Here is a 20,916-nt window from a genome sequence, read left to right on the forward strand (position 1 = left end):
TTCACAGCTGTGCAATAAATAGATATTTCCCAGAACATCATCAGAACGTTCTATCAAAACAGATACACTGTCAGTAGAAAAGAGGACAATTCATGTCCCGGGGGGGCTGGGGTCAGGAATCCAGTAAGACATTGACTAGGACTCATAGTGCAGGGAACCACAGGTTATCCCAACTCAATGCTACATCCCCTCATAGCCATCATCCCATTATCTAAAAGTTCATATTAAGCCTCTTTTGTAGTACATAGGTTTCCACCCACATAAGAGTCTCAGATTTCAGTAGAAGTCAGGAGCTTTTTAAGAAATAGCAGGAAACACTTGGTTCTTCTTTTCCCCACTCAGTGAAAGTGCAGTCCAACCCTCCACCACGTGACAGATAACTATACTAACAGAAAAATTGCTATCCCTATTGCCAATCCCTATCCTCTCTGTCAGCTACTATTCTTTCTTGTTGATGAAAGGTGGTGCCCTATTTTTTATGTATTTCACCATGTTATAGACCATGATTTTTTTTTTCCTTTGGAGCATGGGCAGTCCTACTCTACACTTTAGTACTTCACAGCCCTGCAATAAATAGTCATTTCGATAAATTGAGACTGCTTGTAATGTCAGCATTTCATAACATTTAGAATGCTAAAATAAACAATGGGACTGTTGTTGAATAACAGACTGTAAATGGCTCTGGGATCAGTGGGTTTGATAAATGGTGTGTTCTCATACCAATATAGAACATGTGCTTTGTTAGGATAGAAATAGATCTTGGGAAGTAAAGACCTATTTAAGAGGGCCTTTCCCTTCCATCTTAAATCAAGACAAGTTCCTATAAACATGGTGTCTCAGGCTTTGAAACATAAAATCAGCAACTTCAATGGTACTCAAACAACAGCTGGCAATTCATGTAGATCTTTTAATAGGGTGCATGTTCTGAATCGCACTGGTAAGCAGCTTTGCAGATATATTCTGCACTACTTTAAGCTACCAGATACTCTTCAGGGATAGCCCAACGAGGAAGATACTACAGTAGTCAACTCAGAATGTAACAGGACACATTAGTAGTGCCAAATCCCCTGACTCAGGAAAGGCTGCAGCTGATGCACTAGGTGTAATTTGCCAGTGCACTCCTTGCCTTTGTTGACATGTGGGAATCCAAAGAGACCTATTGTCAGCTTTGCAAGGTAGTCCAGACAGGAAGCACACCCAGATGAACTACAGGTAGTCCTCAGGTTACAACCACTTGTTCATCAACCATTCAAAGTTATAATGGCTCTGAACTGAGGGGACTTATGACCAGTCTGCAAAGTTATGTCTGTCGCAGCGTCCCCATGCTCATGTAATCGCGATTCAGGCACTTGGCAACCAGCTCCCAATTATGACGGTTGTAGTGTCCCACGGTCATGTGATTGCCATTTGCAACCTTCCCTGCCAGCTTTCCATAAGCAAAGTCAATGGGGTCCCAAGTCACTCCCACTCCTGCTGCTTTTTTGCCCACCTGTCCTCAGCACTCGCCTCCCCCCTGCGCTCCGTAGTGCCTGCCTGAAGCACCCAGCAGCCCACCTGCGCTCCTAGCACCAATCTTGTTCTGCCCTTTCCAGCTGCCCCATATCTAGGAAGCTTCCTTCCTATGGAAGTGAAGGGCCAGCTCCTGGAGAGAATTTCCATAGAACAGAGAGCTACACATATCTTTGAGCAGTTTCTTGGGGTGGTCCACATTCTAAAAGTGGGTAGGGCAAGGTCCAAAGCAGGTGATGTCATTGAATGTTTAATCGTTTACCTAAACATTTATCTGCATGTAGCCCATGTCACACACCCTCATAAGCTTTCTTTCTGTCTCTCTTCTCTCTCTCTGTCTCTCACACACACACGCACATAAACTTTCCATTCCTCTTTCCAGACCTGCACCCCCCCAGGCACAAGTAGAGGAATATGGAGGGGTGGGGACAAAGATTAGAAAGAAAATTAAAGGAATCTGAGGTGTAATGTAAGGTGAGAAGGGGGAAATGGGAGGAGGAAATGGCTGAGGCAATGGGATGGGAGGAAAGAAAGGAATAGAAGATTGACTGCAGGGACCAGGTGGGGAGAGCAAGGTACACTATTGTTACAGGTTGCATTATGATACTTTTTTGTACCTGTGCTGCAGACATATACTTTACTTTTTTTCTGTATTTGATAATACACTCCATTGAAAAGCTCTGTCAAGACAATATGGAAGTTTCTTTCCAGTGGTGTAGATCTGTTGAGGCATGAAAGACATCACTTGGTATAAGATTATGAAAGAATGAGCTCCTGTCATAATTTTATCTAAATTTTGATACTTCATCATAGAATGCTCTATTCTGTAGCCCAGTGGTACCCAACCTATTGGTTCCCAAGCCCCCAAATGGTAATGGGTAGAGCACCAAAATACTAATCAGAAAGCTAAGAATAAAAAACCCTGTATCTATAACACCTATCTGGAGATTTTGAGGGTATCACCTGTCTGGTTCACAGTGTAGTTTTTCTAATGAATGTATCATTAGTGAAGGAGAAGATCTTCCTGAAATGCAGGCTCTTCGGGTATTAGTCCATTTACATTTATTTTATTTTAAAGGGAATGCTTGGTATGTAGGGGGAAAAAAACATAATTTATAGAATTTGAAGTTGCATTTATCTGCATCAGCAAGAATATAATAAGCTATGGGATGGAATTCCTGCTTCACTTGCTTCAGACTGGCTAGTTAACTATCACTGTGGCTACACCTTTTCAGCAGAAAGGTCACATTTGCATCTTTTTTTCCCCCTTAATTACTGCAACCTCCATTGTATAAAGTGAGAAAGGATGAATTGAGTTTTTCATTAAGAAGATGTATCCTCCAACTGTGCATCACACAGTACTGGAACTTCACTTTTTGGCAGTACACCATGGCCTCTAATGAATGTTTTACTCTGTTGATGAGTCCTCTTCACCAGTAAATATATTAATGAGTCATCAGCAGCAAATAGATATTTTTAAATCTAGCTTGTTACACATAACAAGTTGCATGCAATTGCTAATATGGTTACCAAGTTTTTTTCTTTTTCTTTTATTCTAGCTTATTGTTAAAGTGCCAAGAAAAGTGTTAGAACAGCTAGGATGGGCAGAGTTTGGGGCACTTTCATGTATGATTCTCAGTAAATCTGTTTGTTCCATTCTATTTCCGTGAGAATTCATATGGGGGTGGGCGGGAGAGAATAATTTGGAATCCATATTAATTTGGGAATAAAAATATTGTTAAGTATTTTATCTGAGGGCTTCTTCTCTTCTTTTTTCATATTTTCTACAGCTGTTAGTTGTCTGAAGTAGCTAGCGTGCATATTTCATGTTGCATAACTTGAAATATGGTCCAAGTTGTCCTTGGAGCAATGGGACTTCATGATGTATCATTATTCTCAGAGAGATTAGGAACACGGTACTTTTAAATAATAGTCTCTCCCATAGGTTCAGGAATAAAATATTTTTTCCCATACGATCTACTTGAAGTGGTCAGTTGCTCTCAGCAGGAACTGCAGCCATATTTTCATATTCTAACTCCTTTGGGCATCTGGAGGTTGTAAAGAACAGAGAAAAGAGAGTCACCCTTATTGTGGCATCCAGTAGAAGTGTCAATTCCAGAATAAATAAACCTCACTGGACAATCCAGTTTTTAAGCTTTTAGTAGGAGTACGTCAATGTTGGGCTTAATCAATTATACAACAAGGTTTATAAATGTTTGACAGTTGCTGGAAGATACAGGTAGAGAACAATCCAATCCTTCATCTCAGGAATGTCTGCAAGAGGGTCAAAAAACATCAAGATGGCAGTTACAACCAGGCAATGGAAGCCCTGCCCTTTTTTATGTGGATCATGACACATGTAGAGAAAGGGATGGGGTATCCATCACATGGTCATGGCTGCCATCTTGACTATTTGACCCCCCCCCCCCCTTGCAGACACCTTTACTTCATCTCAAAGAATTATAAGTCATAATACCATGCTGGACTGACAGAGAGGGAGTGGAGAGATGTTTGTCCCAGCATTTTTGTTTGTTTAATTGTTATGCTGTAATAAAGATTTGATTTGATTAAATTGCTCCCATTGCAGGCAATGGGAGAGAAATGGTTTAGAGGAGTTCAGTGTCTATTCTAAATTTCCCCCACTCAGCCTTTCCTAGCATGCATCTTATTCCCTCCTCCCAATACCAAATTACAGTGTCGGGGATCAAAAACAGCTTCAAAGGTGGTTAGGGAGAATGGAGAGGATTTTCCGGTATTAGATTGTCTGTAGGAGAGTGGAGCTCTTTTTCTAAACCTGTTGTGGGAAATTCAATTAGCCTCAGATTAAAGCTTTCAAATTTATAAAGAAGAGGTGCAGTAAACTTCAGTCAGCTGTAATTTTCAGTGCCTGAACTCCTGCTTCTTTCCTTGACCTATTTAGATGCTTTACTATCCTTACAAGAATGCTTCATCTCAACAAAAAAAAAAAAATCACCCCTGCTTAGTTCAGTGCCTGGCACCTAATAAGATGTGAGTTAGCTGCCAATCTTTGGGGGTAGCTAAACTTTTGGGACTGTTGAGAAGGCTTGACAGTGGGGTATCTAGAGACGGCATTCTGTCAGTGAAAGGGCCTTCAGCAATCAAATTGGTTGGACTTCAAAATACCACAAGGCTTTTTCTTGTTTTTCTGCTATCCACTATTGAAAAGGGGCTTAATATGCTTGAAAGCTTGATAGTAGTTTGCAGACAAGGGATGGTAGGCAGAAGTGTTCAGTACATACCTCTCATGTGACCTTGTTTGGGAACCCTTTTCCTAAATTTACCCATTGTGGTCTGTGCTGAGCATGACAGCTTCAGTCAGATTAGCAGTTGACTACTTATCAAAACAAGAAGAAATGTATAAATTGTTCACTGTGTATCGATACAGACAAAGGGGTATGACTCTATGCAAGAGATGTGAGAAATACATTAATGGTGGTTTAGTGGGGTTAGCATTGTTCTGAGTAGCCACAATGGGTAAGACTGTATAATGCAAAATTTTGGGAACTTACCTTTTTTCCTGGTTTTAGGGAAAGCAGTTCTTTATTTTAAAACTATTTTAGGGCATATACTATATTTTTGAACTGTTCATTACCATAACGTGGTGGAAGGAAGGAGGGAGGAATGGATTCAGGGATATGGGTTTGTACCAGCAGGAGATTGTTTGTACAAAATCTTGACATTTATAGAGAATGAAGAAAATGAATCTTAACATATCCCTGTTTTTCAGAAATCCATTGTAAGTTGCATATATCTGAAACAACTCAGAAAAAATAGTTGAAATGCAAATTATTTATGTCATTAAAATACATTACATTTCTTACCCAGTCTCACAAATACATCTCTTATAGAGTCTCAAAGCTTCTAATAATTTCAGGAGATGTTTCTAGTTGTTTTCTGATTACTCATCCTCTACTCTTGAGCAAGATTTTAAGTGCTCTGCATAAGGACTCAGCACAGCAGTGATCTCTAATTACTGTTGACAGTAAGTTTGGAACTGATAGAGAAGAGTTACGATTGTAGAATTTTGTTACAAGATTTCTTGGAACTTATTTATGTTGTCTGATAACTTAAAATTAACTTATACCTTTCCCATATTTTCTGTTTCACATTCACTGCGTTAAGTTAAAAAAGGCTAGATTAGAACATTTGCTTTTTTTATACTGCAATCTGATATCCATTTTCCTAGGAGTAAGCCACAGTCAACCCAATAGAATTTCCTTCTGAGAAAACATATCTTTTTGATAAAGCTATTAGTTTCTGCATATAATAGTATTCTTAACCAGTTTTATAACATGTAAACTTTTGTATTCTACATGACTTTTATGATTGTTTGTGGGGGTGGAGGGACTAAACAGTCCAGTTTAAAGTACGTTCATTTAACTCAAAAGTATTACTGGGTGCCATAACTTTGTAAGAAACTATATTTCTGCAAAAAAAGTAGAACAATACACAGCAGATGCCATAAAGAACTAATGTTAAGTAAGCTCTGAGGAGTGAGCATTAAATATTTGTTAGAGGGTAAGCAAGATAAAATGATATGGATCATCACTTTATTATTATTTTTTTATACAGACATCAACTGCTACAGTGAATGTGGTTGTAACAGATGTAAATGATAATGGGCCAGTCTTTGATCCCTTTCTTCCAAAAAATTTTACAGTACAAGAAGAAGAAACCAATGCATTTGTGGGTCAAGTGAGGGTAAGATACTCATAGTATGCTACTATTAATGATTCTAATAACTTGAAATATTTTCTGTTTCTTTAGAAATACATTGTTCAGTGGGTAACACTGATACAATGTTCCTGTTCATGATACCAGCTTAGAGAATCATTGTCTGGTTTTAACTACTTCATTTTCTCTAGAAATTCAAATTAAACTTACAAATAACCCCATTCATCTCTGCCTTCCAACTGCCTAACTATAAACAAACTATTGGAGATGGAAAATGGGGCTTGATAGAGAAGTGTTTGAAGTAAACTATGTGTATAATTTATATTAGCTAGCATCCATTAACTTTCCCTTTTGCTATTGTTGGGGTAGTCATTCCACACCTCTTTGCAAACAGTTTTCAATATGTATGGTTGATCATGGTGATATAGTAAGAGATTGGCTGGCTTTTTACTCTGTGAAAACATATTCCTCTTGGTTGATCAAGATTCGTTGGAGTCATCCCACTAATTAAAAGTTCATTAACATTGTTCACTTCCACTTTAAAATTCCATGCAGAGCACCATTTCTGCTTGGGACAGTCAAGGGTAAATGCAACCTGATAAAGAGATTAACTGAGTGCTTCTCTTCCCAGGGTTACACAGTACAGAGGCACCCTTTCTTTTCTTTGCCCTGCCAACCCCAATGTTTACAAGTGAAAATAACATGCAGTTACTTCTTGTTGTATTTCATGTCCCTTTTCTGTTGGTGTACTTCAGCTTATCTGCACATTCCTGTGTCCACTACTCAGTGCTGAGTGAATGGAGAAGATAGTGTTGTTTTTTGTCTTGTTTTTCTTGGGCCATGAAATGCACACGCTCACTTGTGAAAGGAAGAAGCCACAGGAGGCTGTAGCTTGTCTCTTCATCTTCCTTTTCTGCCTCATGATAAGATTGCCAGCTGCCATAGGAACTTAGTTGGACTGGTGTAGCAGTTGGATGGTTGATTGATTGATTGATTGATTGATTGATTGATTGATTGATTGATTGATAAAGTGAACTGGAGGCTCCAAAGGCCAATTTAAGCTTTTTCTCCCTTCTGGGAGCACAGGTCAAGGCAAGTACCCACTGAAGGCAGTTAGATGGCTGACTGGGAGTGAAGCAAGCAGGCATCCAACACAGTGTGGAGGCAACCCAACCCAATTTGATCCAAGAAAAAAGACTCTAAAAGCCCTGACTCCACAAAGCAAGCCAAGCAACTGAGGCAGACGAGCATGATGGGACAGTGAGATTGGCCCAACTGAAATGGTTAAGTGACGACTTGAGTGATTTTGGTAGGCAGGCCGCTGAAAGCACAGAACAGCATTAAGCAGCTCGCTGAACCAAAGAAGCTACGGAAAATAGGAAAAGCATGATACAAGGGATTTCTGCCCATCATCTACTGTCTTTAATGTCACTCATCTCTTTTCTTGGTTTGTCTCATGAGAGAAGAACAGTAAATGGAACTGAAGAACTATAAAACCAAGTTGCATGAAGCAATAAAAAAAAGTAGAATGGGAATTTAAGGGAACACATTCTCTGGAACTGGGTTAAACTGGGTTAAAACTAGAGCTGATAATCTTTTGATTTTCTGTATGACACTGTTGTGTCATTTTAGAGTAGCAATAAACATTTTTTTAATCCATTTTGTGTTTTCTCCATACACTGACAACATATCATCTCAAACAGCTTTGAGATGTAGCCTATTTCTCTGCTTATATAATGGAATAGAATTTGTCAGTGTTCATTTTAACCTTTAAATACTGTGAAGTGCTGCAGTCTGTTTTGTTTTCATTTCGTATTTAAAGGATACATTAAGTTCAGCAGAATTTCTTTAGCAGCCAGTTTTGTTGAGTCACATAGGGTACGTATACATATATTGATCCATCACTTTATTCCATTTTGGGGTAAGCTGCATTATGTGGAATGCAAAAAAAAAAAAAAAGGAATAAGAAATAGCAAGCCAAAGAATATAAAAGAATGAGAAGAACCATAGCTAAGAGTGCTTAACCAAGTCTTTCACACTATTATTCCATACCCTTCTATTTTTGCAAACCATCCTGACTTCCATCATATCCATAGACCAATTTATGCACTATTTTTTGTTCTTTAAATTTCTCACTACTCCCTTTTTGTGGATCTTACTCATTTACTTCCTCTGCCCTTCTCTCTTCCATCATATATCTGTTCTGAGATTTGATCCTTATTCATTCTCTCTAAATGACCAAACCATCTGAACATATTGTTGAAGGCTTTCATGGCCAGAATACGATGGCTGATGTGGGTCTTCTGGGCTGTGTGGCCATGTTCTGGCTGGCACTGTGCTCCTGCTCTCTGAAGATGCCAGTCACAGATGCTGGCAAAACGTTAGGAACCAAAACTTCCAGAACACGGCCACGCAGCCCGGAAGACCCACATCAGCCATCATCTAAACATACTTTTTCTCATTTTGGATATCACTATTGTATTCAGTCTGCATTTGTTCAACCCTTCTTCATTCTTCATCTTCTTTTACGACACATGCACATACTTCTTTGAAATTTTTTCCAATTGCATTCAAGCAACTTTTGTTTTTGTGTTGAGATACCCAACTCTCACTTTTATATAATAAAGTTTACTTAAAAAAAAACAATCCTTGCACATACTATTTTCTCTTCTTTTGACATTCATTCCTCAGAACACTACAACAGGTATCATCTGCTCCCTTTCCATTAGCATTTCCACATCTTAAAATTTATCTACCCATTTCCCCCTCTTTAATAAACATTATAACAAGGCAGAAAAATTAATTTACTTGCTGTAGTTTTTTTTTTCCCATTTATGTATCACTTGCAGTCATTCAGTCTATTTTCCCTGTCATTTTCCCTAGTTTTTATTATATTCATTTTCAGATCCATACTCCTCATGAGATCATACAATCTATGTAACATTTGCTACAAATCATTTAGTTCCCAGCCAAGAAACATGGCATCATCTGCTTATAAAAATACCCATATATTCACATCCCCAGCCAACACATCTAACACACCAGCACAAATATTTATGTCCCCAGCCAACACATCTAACACACCAGCATGAGCATTCATTATACATTTTCCCATAAATATATTAAACAAGCAAGGGGACATCACACATCCTTGTCTTATTCCCTATTCTATAAGCATTCCATTTATTCTCACTTCCATCATATATTACTCTTATCACATTTATAAACCAACCTTCAACTCCATTCTCATGCAAAAGTTCCATCATTCAAAACTATTCACTTTACTGTACACTTTCTCTAAATCAACCAACATGCAATAAATTCTCAGATTCATAGCTGAAAAGCAAAAATCTGGTAGTATACCCCTTGTCTGGTATAATATTTTGAAATTTTGCTCAGTGTCTCAAAGTCACAATGGCTATTAGAGTTTTAGTTTAAGGCTGTAATGTTCCTAGATGAAACAACTTCTCTGGAGGCTAGCCCAGCTGAGTTGAGATGTGGATTTGGCATGATGAATAATCTTGATCACTTTGATAGATAATCTATACAGGGACAGAGACATGGAGAATGCAACATGGTTGATACTTACGGATTTCTCAATGACTTTTAATACTGTTGACCTCTGTGGGCACAGAGCAGGAGATTGGAGATGACACTTTGCACTGATCCTTCCTATCTCTCCAGAAGATCTCTCCTCAAGGACTCCTAGAGTCCTTCATGTTTCTGTTTTGCTTTCCATGTTATTTAGTATAAAAATGAATCACTAGGAAGGTGATTCACAGTTTTGAAAAAGATACTGCTGATATGCTGATAATGTTGTGGTTATATGTCCCCAGAACAAGTGTATCCAGGCTATAAAGGACTGATCTGGAAGATCGAGCTGAAATCCAGCACATACAAAATGGAGTTTCACTGATGTCATGGGCTAGACTTCAAGATTTGGGAAATATGCCTTGTATGAATGCAGTTGCACTTCCCTTTAAAAATCAGCTTTTCAATCCATGTGGTTCTCCTGCACTGACACTGGATAGCCATCAAAAAAAAAAAAAAAGGATGTGGGGTGGCTTTTCTCAGCTATAGCTCTGGCTGATAAACTTGCAGCATCTCTAAGTAGAGGAAAGAGTCCTCAATTTAATGACACAAGTTTATTTTACAAAATGTATATCCCATCTCATTCTGGGTGGATCAGATAAAAATATCAATATCAATAAACCAGCAGTTAATATAAAATATATATAACATTAAAACAACAATGCACCAGAGGCTATAGATCAAAAAATAGGAGAACCCTTGTAGCTTTTCAGGATTCTCCATAGGAGTGAGAATTAAAAAAAAAGATGTGGACTATGTGAAGGGTTGAGGGGATTTGTATAGATTTGTATCTAAGAGGGAGGAAGGATTATAAGATTATAATTATATGCTGAAGAGAAAGTCAGAAGTCATTATATTTCATAATTTTAGTTTCTTTTTTTTTCTTTTCTTGCACCTTTTTCTTCTTTCTTCTTTCTTTTCTGTCTTTTTCTTTAGGGTTGACTTTTACTGTATGTAAAATTCTTAATAAGCATAAAAAAATTAAAAAGGACTCTTCATATGAGGAATCCCTCCAGAAGTAGAGTATTCCAGAGGGATGGGCTACCACAAAAAGTCTGCTTTTGAGCTCTTTACTTCAGCCCTCTAAAAGGGAGGGAATCTGAACCATTGTTCCCCTGGCTGATTACATAGGATAGCAGACACTATTTGAAGAAGGTAGTCCATGAGTGACATGAACCCAGGTCACGTAGAGCTTTAGATATATGAAAACCAGCAGCTACTCCATAAAAGTTAGCTGAGCTGTGAAGTTCAACAGCCTTACCTGCCATCATTACTATTACCCACTACTGGATTGATGTAGTGCATTCTTTGTGTGGTAACTCTTGAAGATGGCTTGGAAATTGCAGCTGCTCTAGAATGAAGCAGCACTGATGATGAATAGCTTCTCTCCAAGGTCCCCACAAAGTCACTGAGTTGAAACAGTTTCATTGCTCTCCAAGCCCAGTAAAGGCTTGTTCTAGAGTCCATTAGAGTTGGGTGGCTAATAGGGAGGGAGGGAGGGAGGGGCTTATATGGCTTAACCCAAGCTGCATTCAGGCTGCCTAGTCCTATAATCCACTCAGTTCTCTAACGTTACCAATGCACCATTTGCAGAGTCCACCATGGATATGCTCAACATTTAATTGGACTTTTTCTGTATCAGGACCTATGTTGCTGATTAAACTGCCACTAGTATTGAATCATCCCCATTCTCCTTTTTACATCATTGGAAGAAGCTAAAAACAAATGTATTAATTCAAACCTTTTAATGCTTTTGCATTTGACTATTAGTACTTCTGTTTCTATTTCTCATTTTAATTACGTTTTATTCTTGGTGGGTTTTTTTTCTATTTTTATAAAATGCCCTTGCCCATTAAAGTAGGGGGTGACACGGGCGTTTTCTAAATAAACAAACAAATAGTAATTGTACTTTGCAAGGAGAAAATATCATGTTTATGCAGTTCAGGTATTTTGAAAAGATTTAATATTGCCTGAAGGGGCTGATGCTACATTTTTTTAGTCCTACTCAAGCTTTACTTTACCTTGAAATGACTGCATGAAGAACTAAAGTTGTCTGCATTGGCCTTATCCCAAACCTCCCCATATTCAAATACCCTGTTTCTGCATAACCAACAATCATACGCTCCAGTACTTAAGATTCATAATCTTTCTCCACCCCCTCCTCAGGGTAGGATTTTTGCATATATGACACTTAGACACATGGCCCCTTAATTAGTCTTCTGTTGCTACGGTTTAGGAGACATTAATTACAGATTCTATTTAACAACAACCAATCATAAAGGCCCTCTAATAGGAAATAGAAGCTGACTAATAAAGAATCAATTAAAGGGTAATTCAGCATTCATCTCACGCTTGCACTGAAGACAATTTGCAAGGAAGAAACTTTTAATTAAAGATGCAGTTGTGCTTAAAAGCCTCAGTGGAGTCTTGTCAGCTGGCACAGGAAAATGGTTTATTGACAAACAAGCAAAAAACCCCCACCAGAAATCTGACTGTAGGACCATAGGATAACACCATGAAAACCAGACTGCAGTATGGATTCCTGGATAAAGAAACTGAACAAAGAATGTTGTTATGAGAGAGAGAGAGAGTGGTTTTGTAGTAATATTAGTATATACGATTCAAAATCAGTTTCCGTCTTAAGCAATATCTGTAGCCTTAGTTAAGCATTGAACTGTTTATTCAAAAGAATGATGCCCCCCCAGAAGCGTTTCTATTTGCATATGGGCGCATTTGCCACAATGCTGAATATATCCTTCCATTTAAAATACTTTTCTTTTTTTTTCTTTTCTTTTTTTTTGGAATCAAAACAAAAGAATATCTACTTAAACTCTGTAAAATGCCAAGCTCCATCAATATAATTTGTATGTATTAGTAATAGCTCATGAGGTAAAAGCATTCACAGCTGAATGCTTGTAATCTCTGGCAGCCATTGGCATTGTCTGCTGGGAAAGGCAGAATGTAAAGCAGATGAAAAGGGCTAAAACTGGAAAGGACAAATCTCGAAGTATTCTGAATGTATTTCGGACCTTTTTAATTCCACCTTATGGATATTGGCAGTATATGATATTCCTCGCTGTTCTTTAATTTTATCACTGGGATCTCCCTGAGGCCCTGTTGAGTTTTTCAGTACCTTTTCTGTGAAGCAGAAAGACTTGAGTATTCAAATGCATGAAGCTAGCATTGAAGTTGAGGCATATCAAACCACTTTGATTTTGATTTGTTAACATTTCACATACAGGGCATGAAAATATTGTGATCCTAAACTTATATCTGAAATTTCATGAAAGATCTGCTGAACCGCTATGAATTAGCACATTTTCAGGAGGCATCAGGGAACTCTCCTGTCCGAGGTAGCAAGATAGTTGGCATATTAACAGAGAAGAGAGTTTATTAATCGCAAAAGAATTTAGGTAGGTAGGTAGGTAGGTAGGTAGGTAGGTAGGTAGGTAGATATAGCATAGATCTTTTCCTGACAAATCATTTAATATTTTAAATGAAACCAGTGTAACATGTACAGAGGTTGTGTGCTGAAGACAGAGGGGGACCATGGTATTAGGAAGAGATGTCTGTTTGGAGCCACTAGGATCTGGATCTTATCCTTGGTGTCAAGAATACAGAAACAGAATCTTGTGATAGACACAAGAAACCTGGGGACATAATGCTGACTGAGGCAAAATCAGAAGTTTTTTTCATGATAACACACCCTTCCCAACATTGTCCCCCCACCCCATTGTCTCCTAGTTCCAGTTCTGAAATCCTGCCCTACCAGTCATTTCTACAGTCCCAGGATTAAAGTCAGATGATCTATTGCCCTGCTAGGATTATTAAACCTCCTGCTTCTTGAGAACAAGGCTTCTTCTAGATCCTAGCCCTGTACAGTTTAAGTGGGCAGGCAATTCATAAGAATTACCCATTTCTAGTTGCCCAGTTTGAATGCTACCACTCAAATGCCATGTCATCTTAAATGTAAATAATTTAAAATGGTTTTATCTGGTTCTGAAAGAAGTCCTAATTTGATTCCAGATTTCCCCTTTTCTGCCCTGAGTTTGACAGTATTTCCACATGCATACACCAAGAACAGAACTGTTAGTGAAAATATATTACAAAGTAATACAAGAAAATATCTTCATGTATAGGCCAATATGTTTACAATTAATATTTATATTTCTTTAGAGATACTTTTTCTTCATGAGGGCTTCTGAGGGAACATGATTTAAAATGTTGTTACTTTCTTGTTGCAGAATTGCTTAACTATCCCATAATTCCCTTTCTTCCTTTCTTCTACATAGTTTCTTTATTTTACATTGTTTAACTCACTTCCATAATCATTTTTCTTTTTAATCCTACCATCCAGGAAGAGTTTAGCTAATCTGAAAACAAGTGTGTGTGTAAATGTGTGCACTGAAGGTGACCTCCCTATTTAATTCAATCGTTCAATGACCACCTTTGGAGAAAAAAGCCTTAATTCTGAACAGGAAATCAGTCTTGGGGATTAGTAGAAAAACTGATATTGACACTGGCAAATGCAATAAAATAGCAATGTAGTAAATAACATACATCACACTCCAATTTGAAATATTGACCAAACAAATTGAGTTTATGGGAAAATTACGATATATTCCCTAATATTCTGTGAAACTAAACTGTTCCTTCCTAGGCAGAGATCATCCTGTTCCTTAGTTATTTTCTTAATGTCACAGTAGGAGTCCTTGCACAAAACAAGAAAGAGAATAGATTATGTTGGAATTAGGCTTCTGCATTATTCATAATTGCAGAGTTTGAATATTTTCCATTTTGGAGAAGCCCACTTTATACAATATAGCATAGCATATCACATTTCCTAGGCTAATGCATAGAATGTACAACTGTTTACATCTCTTTACTATGAATATTTTCTTATTTTAGGGATACAATGATAAATTTAAAATTTGGGAAACAGAAATTGCAAATGAGTTAAGTGCTCCTCTTTATATGTGTAAAATGCTTTATTGTACCCAATATATCACCTTAAGAATGGCACTCTCTCTTGGATACTGACAGAGGAACAGGGAAACCATCCTCAATAGATGAAGCACAATTAAATCCTATTAAAATGTTCATACTTAAAAGCACCACTAAGTTCTTCTTTGTTCATTTCAACTGCCACATTCCTATGAAGGACTTGAAATGGGCCAAACGTTCGTTGGATCTTTCTGACTATAGTGACATACATTTAGAAGTTTTTTATCGTGGGAGGTTGAAGTAAGAAATGGGAAGTACAGAGGGTTTATTCCATTTTCTGGTTTACCTATTAATCTTTCCAGGCAAAACTGTTAATGCTAATCTATGGAGATAACTATTAGACTGTGGTCATAAATCAGATATATAAAAGGAAAATACATACTTACACACACACATGTATATAATATTCATGTACCTGTCTGGCATTTTCATTCAGATTATACTGTATGTGGTGAGACTCTATAAATGGGACAGTACAAAAGTCCATGTCCCACCACCTGTATCATTTCATTCCACATTAATAAACATGTTCAAACAGAGGTATGACAGGGTAAGATATCTTCCTTCTCACAAGGGCAAAGGTAGAATTTTAAAAGTCATCTTTTGTTCATAGCTATGAACTTATAAAGATACTTGTAGATATAAAACTTGTTCTAAAATTACCTTGGCTAAAACAAGTGGTCATCAGGCTCAGATCCTTTTGCCATTCAACATCCCTTACTCATATTGGATACTGTGCCAAGTTAGCACAGTATCAAAACAGGCGATCCTAAAAAATGAAAGGAAAATCTCTGTGACAGTCATTTTCTTCTGCCAAAATTCTCCTTGAACTAGCTCGAAAATTAAGTAGCAGACTAAATGTGCCAGGCCACTTGAACAAAAAAAAAAAAAATACAAATAAATACATAATGGGGAACTGGGAAAATAGCCTTTACAAGTTTTGATCTCACCATGTCTAACAATCGATAGTATTTGTATGCTCGTGGCTGCCCCCATCCATGTAAGTGCCCCTGCTTCAGGTGCCTGAACTACAGATGATGACCTAGAAAAAGCTAGGAAGAGTGACAATACTTATCTGGGCAAGCTCATCTCTTTGTTTTGTTACTTTTCCATGTTGCATGGAAGACTGACCTACAGAAATAATAAGAGAGCATTTTGATGGTTAAGGAAGTCCAACATCTGTTGTATGGGAAAAACCTTTGCATAAAGTATTTTCTTAAAGTTTTTGGTTTTTTTTTACATTTCAAGATTTAAACGATGCTCTTCTGAGACATATTTGTTACTTTATTCTCCTAGTTGGAGGGCCTTATTAAGTATTTAATTTAACATCACTAGGAGCTAAACAAATTTATTGAGAAAAATATTTTTAGAAACAAATGTTAATTAAAAAGGACTGTGACTAAATATCTGATTCATGAATTGTTGCTGTTGATACACGTATTTTTTCAATAAAAGGCCACGAATTAAGAGGAGTTCTCAGTGGTGGCATGGGGCTCATGCTGCTGTTTCTGGTGTGTGTGTGCGCACGCACATGTGCGCGCACACACAGACACACACACACACACACACACACATTCCTCTAGGGACAGAAGCCAGCTTTGGGTGACTTTAGGCCAATTTGATGGGTTTAACTTGTTTAACATAGTAAAGAACAGAAGTGAAAACAGTATGTTCTATAAACACATTTACCTGTGTAACAGACACAACTGGGTTTGCTTTTTTAGAGATGAAATCCTAGCTGGAGTTCCTGTGCCACCCTTGATGTAAGCAGCCCTGGTGGGGTCAGTTACTCATTCCTTGTTGTATCATCTATTCTTTGTATATTTTGGAAGTGAAATATATAGATATATTTCATTTTACAGTACTCCATTCTGAGACAGAAAGTTTAAAAGAGAGTTCAAACTGATTTGTGGATTCTGACCCATGAAAAATAAGATTTACTCTAGAATTCATGCAGTCCTTGATTAAGCTAAGCAGTGCAGGAGGATATATATATGTTTCCAATTTTCATCATGCCAGTGTGAACTCTGACAAGATATGATAGTGTTAAATTCAAACTCCGCTTCTACCATCTCTTTTCATAGAACCTACTTTTTAATTCCCAGATCATCTTTGTTGCTCCTTACTGAACAGTTGGAATCATTTTTCAGCTGTGATGCTCAGAATCAAACATAATAGTTGCATAAACAATAACTAGTTTTGAGGTATATGTGCTCTCTTGTTTCCCTGATAACTGAAGAATAGCATATTAACACACAATTTAATTGGGCAGTAACATTTCAGTTAGCAATTAATCTTTTAAATTTTTACTCTTGTCTAATGGGTATTATACTCCAGCTACCAGCTATTCAGCTGCTTTTGTGTGCAAAACTATCTGTGAACACACATTGCTTTTGCTTATATGCATCTGTCATGTATTAAACCAGTGAAAGTACAGTGTGCTGCTGTTATCTCAGCTAAAATCCCCATGATACGTTATGCCCAGTTCTCCACCATCAGGGCCTTACCTCTTTCTAAAGAAGATTTAAAAGTAATAGTTTTAATTTATGTGAATCATATAGCTAATAGCTATTTGCAATTTTTCCAGTATAACCAGTCTTGGGAAACGTGACCTAAAATCCCAGCTTGGATGAAGACAACAGGTTTATTTATTGGTTCAGTCAAGTTTTCTAGTTTTTCAAAGGCAAAATTGGAGATGATTCTGTAATATCTCATCCTCATCTCCAAGTTTTAGACTTCACCTCTTATTTAGACATGCTGTTGGATATCATTCATTTCTAACAACTGATTTAAAGCAGACTTTCCTAAACGGAAGCTCTTTAAATTGGGATCCTACCCACACATCATTTACTATGACTGTATTTGTGTCTCCATGACCCAAGGAAAGCAGTGATAGGTTTTTCAGCCTGATTTGATTTTCAGCCGCTGATTTCGAGAAGCGGCTGCCAAAGAAGTCGAGATATTTAGGCATCCGTATGAAGAAGATATGTTTGCAAAGATGTATTAACAGCCCAATAGAAATAATGGTGAAACTGTTAATGTTTATTGTATTGATGGAGTGCAAAAGGGAGACAACTGTATGATTTTTATTAACCGTTTTAATTAAGTTTTAATTGATTTCCATGAAGATAAATGGTTTCATTATCTGCTCACACTGAGCACCATGGCAGGATATTAAAGGTCTTTGAAAACTTCCTGACAGCAGTGCGGATAATTAGGGACTTTTCTATTGCTTATCTTCTGAAATCATTTGGAAGCTGTTTTATAAGTATATGCAGATGGAATGGTCTTATAGAAGCCTGCCCTTCATAACAGCTACCAGGGCAAAAGAATGTGCCTTCATTTAAGCAAGGTGAAAAGAAGAGAAGGGGTTATGCAGTATCAGTATCCTGGTCCTGTCCTGATACTGATGTCCAGACATGGCTTCATATCATACAGAAGAACTGGCTGTGGGCCCAGTAGGACTAATACCAAGATCGAAAGAAAGAGTTATTACTGTAATAATTCTCAAGCAAATGATAACTCTTAACAGAAGATGAGAAAAAGCAGTGTCTGGGGTTTTCTCTTTTGCCATTTGAGAACTTCAGGGGAAAGCAAATACTTTATGAGGTAGGGCAGAATGCATGAACTGTAGGCTTAGTAATGCCTAATAGGGTAATAGGGCTGTACATATTTTGAAAATGATTCAGAAGCAGGAATGGAGTGCCTCTTTAACAGAGTTGCAACTTTTTTTTGGCTAGTTTAATGAGTCACCTGGGTTAATGCAACTCATTAAGCACACAGTTATATAGAGCCCAGAGCCCAAGATCAGCTTCATCCTAGATCAAGAAGCATTCATAATTGCGAAATCAGGGAAAGTACATATTTCCTACTAAAATGATGTTCAAGGTGGTTAACAAGTCCTTGATATGCCTTTTGAATAACCCCTATTTAATCTGGATGAAACATTAATTTATTTATCTTCATCAGTCCATGACCGATATCAAGCATGGTTTTAGTATTTGGACAAATTTCTTTGATTTCTACCATTGAAAATTTTAGCCCAAGGTAGAAAAATAGTATTTATAGTCCATGTTTACTAACTGAAAAAGTGGAGATTGGCCAAATATACGAATTTCTCAATATCTGGCCTATATCGGTAGATCTGCTGCATCAAATGCTGAGCTACCAGAACTGTCCGTAAAGGCAAACTGTTCTTTGTATTAAACATGTTTAACCAAATGCATATGCAGTTCCAGAAACAAACATGCAGTTCCAAAAGCACTTGTGCAATATGAAATTCAATAATAATTTAAAGTGGTATTATGAGCATTTCATCACTAACAATTTATAGCATCTTTGCAGGCATAGCCGTGCTAATATATCACTAATGAAGACAGGCTTTATATCACCATGGGCGATATAAATTGCTGGTGTGGAAAGCTCCACTAGCTGATGAAAAAAGTGACTGATCAACAATGTGATCTCCATACCATGCTGAATGGTATCCACATATCCCATTCTACTACAAAAGATATTCACTAATGCACTGTTGCTTTTTAGAGAATGCTCATGTATTGTTTCAAGATAAAGGAAAGGGATTCAGTTCAGTGACAGAGTGTCTGTTTGCCATGCCTAGACTTTAATCCTTGGGTACTGCAGATGGAGCTGAGAAAGACTCTAGTCTGAAAGCTGGAGAACTTCAATTGAAAAATTGCTGTTCTATTTTTTTCTTCTTTTTTAAAAAAATCATATATTGTTTGATTGCTGTACTTGACTTTCTTTCTTCGATGTTCGACTCTAAAGCCACAATAATAATGATACTTTTTGCTCTGGGAGGGACACATGATCATCTAATCACTGGCTTTGATTGTTGTGTTTTTTTATAGGGCGTCAAACATGTCCCACCAGGGAAGAAAAAAAAAAAAAAGGGCAGTTTTTTGTAACATCTTTCTCCAGAAGTATATAAATCTCAATTATTGCCTCAATTGTTCCTTCCTTGACTAAGAACAATGAATTAACCGTTTCTTACAAAACAAAGAGGGGAGAAAATAGGTATAAATTTTGCTTCCTGTCACAAGATCTAAAAAGACTAGAGATGGCTCTCTTGAAAAAGAAAGCTAGCTAACTGGTAATCTGTGGCTTGGAATATGATTTGCCTTCTGGATGCCTGTTCATTGGATGTCCATCCTTACAGTTACATGGTTCCAATTCAGACATTAAAGAAGCTTTCACTGGCTTAGAGAAAGTCTTCTGATGGTACAAGCTGCTTTCACCCCTGTATAACTTTTAGGCAAGTGATCCTGATGTGGTGCGAAAGGCTATTACAATGTTGTAACTTTAATATATATATTTTTTATCTTCTAGGCTACTGACCCGGATGCTGGAGTAAATGGCCAAGTCCATTACAGTTTAGCAAACTTTAATAATCTTTTTCGTATAACATCCAATGGCAGTATTTATACTTCAGTGAAACTAAACAGAGAAAAAAAAGATTATTATGAACTCATTGCTGAAGCAACAGATGGAGCCGTGGATGCACGTCGTACAACATTAACTCTGGGAATCAAAGTCCTGGATATTGATGACAACAGCCCTGTATTCACAAATGCCTCCTACACTGTTTCAATTCCTGAAAGCCTGGCCCCAGGCACTGTATTTCTTCATTTAGAGGTAAAGGAGGCATGAATTTCAAAATATATTGATGGCCAAGAAAATGTGCCATAAAATGTTTGTGTGTGTGTGTCTGTGCGTGTGTCATTGAGTCAGACCTGACACCTGGTAATTACATGGACAAGTCTATTCAGTTTCCTTTGCCACATTTTCAGAACTGGTTTGCCCTTGCTCTCTTCCTAGAACAAAGAGTGACTGGCCCAAAGTCACCCGCCTATTTCCATGCCTAAGGCAGAATTAGAACCGACAGCCTCCCAGTTTCTAGTCTAGCACCTTTAACCACTATACGAAACTGTCTCTCTAGGTAACTTTCCTGTATATTAAAAGGTTCATTCAGTTACAAAAAAAGAATAAGTTATCTCCTTATGAAATGTTCCAGACTATATTCAGGATTTGTAATCTGTAGAAAACAAAAAAATTACTAAAATAGTAGGAGTCTTTATAATAGATTAATTAACAATAATG

General features: G+C 37.4%; 1 protein-coding gene across 6 annotated transcripts in view; it reads left to right on the plus strand.

Annotated features, from left to right (window-relative positions):
* The window catches only part of PCDH15 (protocadherin related 15), a 435,688-nt gene that overhangs the window by 271,253 nt on the left and 143,519 nt on the right, over positions 1 to 20,916 (plus strand). For all 6 annotated transcript variants that reach the window (XM_088144402.1, XM_088144401.1, XM_088144400.1 and 3 more), the window contains exons 18-19: positions 6,103 to 6,231; positions 20,146 to 20,451. In XM_088144402.1, the coding sequence (XP_088000528.1) occupies positions 6,103 to 6,231; positions 20,146 to 20,451 (435 nt within the window). The remainder of the gene's footprint in view (positions 1 to 6,102; positions 6,232 to 20,145; positions 20,452 to 20,916) is intronic.

This window comes from Python bivittatus, unplaced genomic scaffold (assembly GCF_059951505.1).
Source record: "Python bivittatus isolate LINGU-HERP-01145 unplaced genomic scaffold, Pbiv_v1 ctg000400_np1212, whole genome shotgun sequence".
NCBI lineage: Eukaryota > Metazoa > Chordata > Lepidosauria > Squamata > Pythonidae > Python > Python bivittatus.